The sequence below is a fragment of the Tupaia chinensis genome, unplaced genomic scaffold (genome assembly GCF_000334495.1).
Source record: "Tupaia chinensis unplaced genomic scaffold, TupChi_1.0 Scaffold000187_1, whole genome shotgun sequence".
Lineage (NCBI taxonomy): Eukaryota > Metazoa > Chordata > Mammalia > Scandentia > Tupaiidae > Tupaia > Tupaia belangeri.
The window spans coordinates 5,940,013-5,949,521 of record NW_006159662.1 but is presented as its reverse complement, the minus strand read 5'-3'; the positions used below and the strand labels follow the sequence as shown (position 1 = coordinate 5,949,521).

Genomic DNA, 9,509 nt, shown 5'->3' with positions numbered 1-9,509 from the left:
TCCCTTTGTAGTCCTTCTTCACACAGCAGTCAGAGTGATCTTAAAGAATGAAAATCAGATCACACTACCCAAAACTATCCAATAGTTCTTATTGTGGTAAGACCCAAATGTCAAGCTTTGTCCTGTGAGACCCAACACAATCTGGCCTATCTACCTCTTCAGGTTCTAAATCTCAGTCCAGCTTCAGATCCAGCAGGACTGCAGCCATTTTGAAATTTAGAAAGGCCTCTGATGAGAACAGTCTGACCAAGTGCTGACATGAGGTGGTGTGCTTGAGGGGTAGTCAGATGAGAGACCAGGAATGGGTATTTGAAGAAAAACAGGGATCAAGAATCAACTTTGACAGTAATGAGGAATGATAGCCACATTCTCGTATCTCGTATCTATGAATACTGAGCACATGATGAGCTTTTCAAGATAGCTGGATGGGGAACCAGCAGGCGGTGTAACAGATACGTTGCTGGACTCCCATGTAGTCGACCGAGGTTCAAGTCCCAGACCTGGTGGCTTAAACTCACACCGGGCACATATGTGTACGTGCCCAAGATCCCAAGAGGAGAAGGGATTGTGGCGTGGCATCCCCACTGGGGGGGTGATTTCTCACTTTCTGTCTCTCTCTCGGTCTTTCTTTTTCTTGGAGAGGTTTTTGCTATAGGGCGCTTATGCTCACCAGAAAGACAGAGACAGAGAGAAAAAAAAGTGAGAAATCACCCCCCAATGGGGATGGCCACACCGCAATCCCTTCTCCATTCTCCTCTTGGGATCTTGGGCATGCAAGCACACGCGCCTGGCGTGAGTTTAAGCCACCAGGTCTGGGACTCGAACCGTGGTCGACTACATGGAGTCCAGCAACATAGCCATTACGCTAACTGCTGCCCACCCCCCTCTCTGTCTTTCTGGCAAGTGCACATGCCCTATAGCAAAAACCTCTCAAAAAAAAAAAAAAAAAAAAGATAGTTGGGTGGTAATCGTGACTGTCTCCCTGTAACCCAGCTGCAGAAATAAACGCCATTCTTCTCCAGCCTCTGCTTCATTTAATTGACTCCTAATGGGTTATTGGGAAAGTCATGATGTACTTTTGCATAGAAAAACAAAAATACAACATGACTCTCTCAATGACCTCACAGTACAAGTAGTCAGACTTAGTTTGCCAGGTACAGTTCCACGCTTTCTCTTGGTTAATGAGATTCAGTCACTCTGGCTTCTTTTGTTTGGTCCAAAGCTTCAGGTTAGTTCCTGCCTCAGGGTCTTAGCGCTTGTTTCTCTTCTGCTTGGGGTGCGTTGTTGGGCCTTCTCCTCACTCACCTCCACAGCCAAATGTCACTTCACTGAAGAGGCCTTCTCTACCTGCCTAAAGAAGCATTAGTTCTGCCTCATCACTTGTTTTATTTTCCTCATCGTATATATCAGTCACTGAAAGAGATGATTTACACATGTATTTACTTGTGTATATTGTTGTTTTTCTTGATCCTGGGACAAGAGCTCCAGGAAAGCAGGGGCTTTGTTCAGCACCTAGTAGGCACCTTGAGTAAAAATGGAGTGAATGCTTAGTGTGAATATGTACATACACGGAATGAATGGAAAGGCAGTGCTGAAAGCCCAACTGAGGTTAGGAAATAAAACTTCAATGGCTCCCAGCCCTGCAGTGGTGTGATTTTCTTCAGTGGGCACCATAAACCAGTGAGATTGATTTTCTGATGTGCCTGTTCTTGAGACAATTTTGAACAAGCATTTTTCAAACACGGGCCGGTTTATGTAAGGCAGATGGACTTGAAGGGTGTCCATTGGGTCAAATGTTTATGTTCTTAGTTATTTTACAGAAATTCCCTCGATGTTGAAATCTTCTTATATGTGGCTTGGCAAGTTGTGGAATGAACTACGGACTCCGTTTCCAGTCTCAGAGCTAAGCCGTATTATACAGGTGAAATCAGGTTACTGCGATAGGTCTGGTTTCCTTGGTGACCCAGAGAGTTCTGTTATATTTGAAATTGCTAAGAAGGAGAAAAACCTGATAACAGCAGTTCTGTGTTTTCCTTAGGGAATGAGCGTTTTTCCATCCTCAGTTGAGGCTGAGGACAGGCCTCTTGGATTGGTGAGGGCTGGGCTCTGGCCAATGGGATGAGTGACACTTTCTAACTGCTCCCAGAATCCCACAACCCAGTCCTACAAGTTCCTTCGGTGCCAGCTCCCAGTAATTGCATCACGACTCCTCGGGCTCCCTGTCTGTTTTGTTTTTGCATGTAAACACTGTAACTAGGGTGACGAATAGGCAGCTTATTGTAGAATGTGCTAACCACCTTTCTTCTGGCAGGGATGACAACAGAAGGGCATGTTATTTTATAACTGGCAGGGCGACCCAGTTAACTCCTTAATGGCTTTTTCCTTCTCAGTTGGTCAAATTGAAGCCTTAATATCATTCATTGGCCAGGGCTGTGTGCCAAATGCTGTGCTGACTACTTTTAAAATGTTCATCCCAGGACCAGCAGATGGTGTAATGGATACATCGCTGGATACCCACGTAGTTGACTGCAGTTCAAGTCCTGGACCCAGTGGCTTGAACTCATGCTGACTGTGTGTGCGTGCATGCCCCAAATTCCAAGAGGAGAATAGAGGAGACGGGATTGCAGCGTGGCCATTCCTCCCAGGGGGGGTGGGGTGGTGGTGATGATTTCTGGCTTTCTGTCTCTCTGGTGAGCACATGTGCCCTATAGCAAAAATCTCTCTAAAATAAATCAATAAATAAAATGTTTATCTCATTTCACTTTCATGACAATATTGTGAGGTGAAAACTCACAATGTTATCCTCATTTTACAAATGAGGAAACTGAGACTCAGAAAGGTGAAGCAGCTTTCCATGGTCGCATAGATAGTGGTGGATTTAGGATCTTAGAAAACTATTACTGCTTATCACATACTGATACTGTGTTCTAAATTCACTTGAATACTGTAGGAGAAAGTGGAAGGTGCCAGAGAGTGGGTGTACCTGCCAGAGACAGCCAGAAAGAGAGGAAGAAAGCACCCTCCCCAGTGGGGTGCAGTCGTGGCACAGTCCCTTCTCCCCCATCTCTTCATCCTGTAGGAAGTTTTGGCATGCGTGCACATGTACCCAGGGTGATCATCAAGCCACTGGGGCTGGGATTCCAACTGTGGTCAGTCTTGTGGGACCCAGTTCCCTTATTGACTAGGTTATGGGCTGACCTGGTGTTTCTTACAGTCTGTATTTACCTGATATTCAGAGTCCACCTTATGCTGCATGTCCCGAAGATATTGAACGTCACTGACAAACTTCTGCCTGTCCTTTGCTTCATGCAACATGATTTCTAATCCCCGGCCTGCATGTAAAAGATAAACAAATGTGCTGTAATAGACTGCTTTGTTGCTTTGCCATATTTGGACCTATTTTAGCATAATTGTTTTTATTCCCTTATTAATCTAATAGCTATTGTTTGAAAGGCACAGATGCTCCTTTTGGACTGACGGGACTTCTTGTGTTGGTGCCGATGCCTTTACAGCCCTCCTGTCCCAGGCATAAATAATGCATCTGCATTTATCAGCTGGCTTCTGTGAGCCGGCCCTGGTCATTCACAGAGAGTCAGACAGACAGACACCTGATTCAAAAGCTGTTCTCTAACATGACACAAAAGAAAACCTGAGCACCTAGCTAAGTCAGCAATGACCAAAGTTAGAAGCCCCTGGTTGCTTGAATTTACTCTGTAACCTTGGACACCTCCCCGCCCCCCCAAGATGGGTGCTGTGTGAGGCCCTGGGGACCAGCAGTCAGCAGGACAGGAGCGCCTGCCCTGGTGCTGGGGTCAAAGAATGACCCTGAGCAAGTGAACGCTAAGTGTGATAAATGCAACTGAGCAGAAGCATGGAGTTGGGTGTTATAATGGGGTATTATAACCCAGTCTGGAGGGGTCATGTTTTCCTCAGGAAATGCCACTGGGTCTGATAAGGAGTGACATAGGCAAGAAGCGGGACAGAGACTGTCTCGGTTAGAGAGGACAGTGGTACAGAGGCTTCGAGGCATGAAGGGGCAGGTACAGATGAGGAACAGGGCCCAGTGCGGCGGCTGGAGCAGAGAGGGCAGAACAGCACTGTAAGGGCTGGATGCTGGGTGGGGGGACATCTCATGGCCTTGAAGTTCGTGACTCAAAGTATCATATAAAGCCACTACAAAGGTTCCACTCCAATCAATAGTGAGATTTGGGTTTTTCTCTTTTCTTCCTTTTTTTTTTTTTTTTTTGCTATTGGGTGTGTGCACTTACCAGAGAGACAGAGAGACAGAAAGTGAGAAATCACCTCCACGGGAGATGGCCATGCTGCAATCCCTTCTCCATTCTCCTCTCAGGATTTTGGGCATGCATGCACACATGCACAGCATGAATTTTAAGTTGCCAAGTTTGGAACTTGAACTGTGGTCAACTACAAAGGAGTTCAGCAATGTAACCATTGTCATCTGCTGGTCCCTGAGATTTGGGATTTTAAAAGGTCCCCCTAGGGCCAGTTGGTGGCATGGTGACTAAGACAGCTGGATCTCACATGGCTAACTGTGTGGTTCTAGTCCCAGACCTGATGGCTTGAAAAACATGCTGGATCCATGGGCACACGAGCCCAAAATCCCAACAGGAGAATGGAGGAGAAGTGACTGTGGCATGGCCAGCCCTCCCCCGCCCCCATCACCACTGCTTTTTTAAAGGATGTTTCCTCACTTTTTAAAATGGGATCACAGCGTCCATTTACTGAGCCTCTGGAAGCACTAGGTACTGTTCTGAGCATGGACACATGTGAACTCACTCAGTTTTCACAATACCATGAGGCAGGCACTACATATTTATCTTGCGGGAGAAGAAACTGACACACAGAGAGGTTAAGTAACTTGCCTGTAGCTGCAGAGCTCATAAATTGGGATTTGATCCCAGAGAGTCTCATGGCAATGCACACACTACCCACCAGGATGGAGCTGAGGGGTACCCAGGAGGGAAATCCATCAGGACTGGGTGACGACAGGAACAGGCCCAGAGAGGGAAGTGCTGAGAGGCTGCCCAGGTCATGGGCTTGGGCGGCAAGCTAGTCGGAGCCAACATCCCCTTCAGGAAGCACAGGAGGCGGCGCAGGTTTGTGAGAAAGTAACGTGGGTGTGAAGCATCTGGGGTGTAGCAAATGGAGACATGAACATTAAGATGTGGGGCTCTGCAGGTAATGAAGAAGGTAGAGCTTCAGGCCTTGCTGGCATTCTGGTGACAACTGAAGTTGAAGGTAGACTGGGTCATGAAGAGAGAAAGAAGACAGAGGACAAAGCTGAGGAGAAGGTAGCCAAAGAGAAACCCTGCAAAGACGCCAGAGAGGCAGAAGGGAGACCGGGTGGGGTGGCTTCACAGATGCTGAGCTGAGAGTGCTTCAGGAAGGCGGCTGTTAATAACCTCAGTGAGAGCATGTGGCGGAGTCATGGGGCTGAAGACGGATTGCAGTAGGTTGGGCGCACGGGAGGGAAAGAAGCAGAGACAACTCTCTCAGCAAGTTTGGCCCTGACCCTGCTGCAGTGTCATGCGCTGCTAAACGCAGGCTGGAACCACATGGGAGGCCTGGGTTCAATCCCCACCAAAAAGACCTACCTTGGTGGCACATGCTTATAATTCCAGCGACTTTAGAGGCTGAGGCAGGAGCTTCACAAGCTCCAGGCTGGCCTGAGTGATGTAGCAGGACCCTGTCTTAAAGAGTTAGGATAGTGGTGCATTTCTGTGGGCCCAGCCAGGAGGCAGAGGCAGGAGGTCCTCAGCCAGAAACCCTGTCTTAAAAAAAAAAAAAAAAAAAAAGAGGGGCCAACAGATGGCATGGTATTTAAGGCACTGGACATCCACAGGGTCGACCATGCTTCAAGTCCTGGACCCAGCAGGTTGAAAATTACTCTGGGTGCGTGTGCATGCGTGCCCCAAATCCCAAGAGAATGGAGAAGGGACTGAAGAATGGGCATCCCCACTGAGGGTTGATTTTTCAATTTCTCTCTCATTCTCTCTTTCTGGTGAGTGTATGGCAAAAACTAAAAAAAAAAAAAAAAAAAAAAAGTTATTTTTGATTGGTGGGTCTAAATTTATGACCAAAATATTTAAGTTTACAACATAATAAAATGGCACTATCAATAGTGAGACTCATGGGGCCAGCAGGTGGCGTGGTGATTAAGGTGCCGGACTCCTACATGGCTGACTCTCCTGTTTGAGTCCCAGACCCAGTGGCTTGAAAATCATGCCAGACATGTGTGCATGGGTGTCCCAAATTCCAAGAAGAGAATGGAGGAGAAGGGACTGTGGCATGGACATCTCCCTAGAGGGTGATTTTTCAACTTTTCTCTCACTGTCTCTCTCTGGCAAGTGCACTCGCCCTGTGGCAAAAACCTAAAATAATAATAATAACGATCTCATCTGTAGGGTCACTAAAGTGTCCACACCAATGTCTGGTGGCGCTCTTTTATTTGTTTTTTACATGTATTTTTCAATGATTCCTGGGTGACTAGGGCTGCTTTCTGCTCTGGGGAATAGCAAAGCAAGATAGACCCATCCCAGCCCTCAGGTGTCTATGTTCTGAGGCTTCCCTTCCCTCCTCCAGTTTATTCAGTGGTGTACACCTTGGCAGTGTCAGCTTGTCCCTGACTCATGGTGACCCAGTGTCTAGTCTGGTAGTTACGAAATCTCCTGCAGGTTTTCATCTCATCCTGAGCAACAGACCAAACCTGCTCTGGTCCCTCAGGGGTTACTTTCTCTCAAGTACAGAAAGTTGATCTTCGGAGAGTCAGAATACGAAACTAAATATGTCATTCCACATCTCAGTGCAAAACCTACACTTTGATTCTGTGCTTTTGAATGGTCATTTATGGGACCACATTTTAAAAGAGCACTTTGAACTTTACAGATGAATTTGTACCTGCATAGAATGAAGTTATGTTCCCACCCTTTTCAGAAAACGATGGTGTTAAAACAGAAAGATGAACTCCTGCTGCTACTGTTGGAAAGAGAAGTCTGTCTGAATATTAATCAGGCAGAGTACGTAAGGATTCATAACGAAAATACGTTGATGGTCACTAAAGGAGGACATCCCAGAGTCCATATGGAGGTATGTTTTGATTATAAAAGTAACAGAAAAGTCAGCTAATCAATCATGACTTCAATGTGGTGTTATTTTAAGGAGGCTTCTAAGTCAGGAGGCATGAAATAACTTTGTCTAAAGAGGCAGGAAATCACATCATCTGAATTACTTGCTAGGTGACCTCTGACTTCACAATTGCCTATCAAATAAAGGACTTCACAAATTGTCTACAAAAGTTTCCTTTCTACCCATAAACTCTCCATTACATTGTTTTTACTACAAAATAAATATTAAGGAGCATAATGGTGCTAGGTGTTAATTTCTCATTTAAATACATCAAGGCTTTGTTAGATGAAACCAAGGCAACAGGCCATCTGAGTCAGTCCAACGGGATGGGAGGTTATCTCAGTTTAGGCAAACATTCTCCGTGTTAGCTTTAAATTCACGCTACCCAGCAAGTTTGAGAAACTGACCAGGATGAACAAGAAACAGAAATAACTGTATGGAAATATCCACATAACACAATGTGTAATTCGTGGATCTCAGCTCTGTGGGCCTACTCAACCAGATGGCCATTTGAAGCCATGGATTTTTCCTCAGCAGTCAGATGGGGAGGGGAGGGCAGGAACGAGAGTGATAATACAATGTGGGCAAGGTGGGTGTTTCTAAAATAGCGGTCTGGCTTCTGCTGCTCACCTTGGAACTGCTTCTGAATTTAAAATCCACTCATGGTCATGCATGCTTCTGTTTCAAGTCTCTGGTGATAATGCTTTGTGCCAAATCTCTGCTTTACAGATCAATATGAGAAGCCTTATGAAGTAGGGAGGAGCAAAAGAGAAGGGAGTAGGAAAGAGGTGGGGAAGAGGGTCTACTTCGTTGAACGCCACAGCGAATGATTCTTCTTGGCCTCAAGATTCCACACGTCTATGAAATTTCAGTGAGGAATATTCTAAGAATTTTGTGACATACATATTCCTCTCCAGTATAAATTTCCAATGAATTCAAACCTAGTTTCCCTGACTAAGAACAGAATCAGATTGCAGATATGTCTCCCAATTCTCTAAAAAGCCATACATATACTGTTCCCTGGCCATACTTAAAAACTGATTTGAAGGGGCCAGCAGATGGAGTGGTTACATCACTGGACTTCAACATGGCCGACCGTGGTTCGAGTCCCAGACCCAGTGACCTCAAACGCATGCTGGGTGCCTGTGCCAAGATGGGAGGAGAATGGAGGAGAAGGGATTGTGGCGTAACTATCCCCTGGGGGATGATTTCTGTCTCTCTGTCTCTTTGGTGACTGCACATGCCATATAGCAAAAATCTCTCCCACTCCCCCCCCCAAAAAAAAAAACTTATTTGAAGGGAGCTGTTTTTAATATTAACCAACCTATTTTACTTTTTTTTTTTTTAAAAAAAACTATGTTTTCATATTAGGAATATCATCAAAGTGAGTATTTTATTAGTTTGGTAATAAAGAAAAGTATAAATTGAGTCCCCTCTTTAGGCTGAAAGTTCCTTTGAAACAAAATTGAAGTAGCTATGTTAATACTCAGCGATCAGGTTTATAAATTCTACCTTTTTCAAAATCAGGTGCTTGGAGGAAGGTTATTCAACCTTTTCCACAATTAATGAATTCATAATGATAACGATTACAGGATTCGTTTAAATCCTAGCTTTAAAAAATCTTAGCGTTTTTAAGTCTTAGCTAAAAACAGTCTTGAGTGTAAGCAAAAAAGTTTAGTGGTTTGGGTCCAGTTTTCCTAACACTCCTGAACCCTGTGATCACTGAGGAGGAGGTGGAGGGCTTCCGGAAGCAGGGAAGGAAGGTCTTTGGACTCTTCCAGCCAATCTGGTTTAGGAAGTCCAGCGGCGCAGGAGGCGAGGAGGGGGCGTGTACTGCCTGTGACTCTTCATTTTACTGTGACCCTACGCCAGATGGACGGTCACACACTGACCATGGGGCCCGGAGGACGGAAGGGAGGCTCGAGGTGTCACTGGGAAACGTGGCAGGTTCGAGGCGCAGTTCAAGGCGGTCATCGACGGCCGTTCCCACTCGGAAGCCCGAGGCCTGGCCGGCACACGGCCTTCCCGACTTACCCGCGGAGGTGCGGGCAGTGCCCGGGGTGCGGACTCCCCCAAACCTGTTCCCCTCAGGCAGAGGAGCGCGGGGCCAGCGGAGGGGAAGCTCCAGCCCAGGCGCCAGGCCTCCTTTCCCTCCAGAATCTTCGACGCCCTAGGGAAGGCGGAGCCTCTGCCCACGCTCCGCGGAGGAGGCCGGCCAGCGGCGGGCGGTTACCCGGGGTCCGCCCTCCCTCGGCCGCCGCGCAAGGGCCGGGCCCCCTCTCACCTCTCCCCTGCTCCCCGGTGGCAGCTTCCCGGCGCGGCCGTCTTCCCCGGGGCGGAGGCGGCGGGGGCGGGCGCCCGGC

General features: G+C 47.0%; 1 protein-coding gene across 9 annotated transcripts in view; it reads right to left on the bottom strand.

The window, feature by feature from the left end:
* MARCHF10 (membrane associated ring-CH-type finger 10) overlaps positions 1-9,502 on the bottom strand; it is a 104,514-nt gene extending 95,012 nt beyond the window's left edge. For 5 of the 9 annotated variants that reach the window (XM_006146819.1, XM_006146823.2, XM_027771181.1 and 2 more), the window contains exons 1-2: positions 9,039-9,128; positions 3,226-3,332 (exon numbers count right to left, since the gene is read on the bottom strand). In XM_006146819.1, coding sequence (XP_006146881.1) covers positions 3,226-3,332; positions 9,039-9,120 — 189 coding nt within the window. In that variant the 5' untranslated portion in view covers positions 9,121-9,128. The other 4 variants (XM_006146820.1, XM_006146822.1, XM_006146825.3 and 1 more) reach the window with 4 other exon arrangements.
* Between the last annotated feature and the right edge of the window lie 7 nt (positions 9,503-9,509).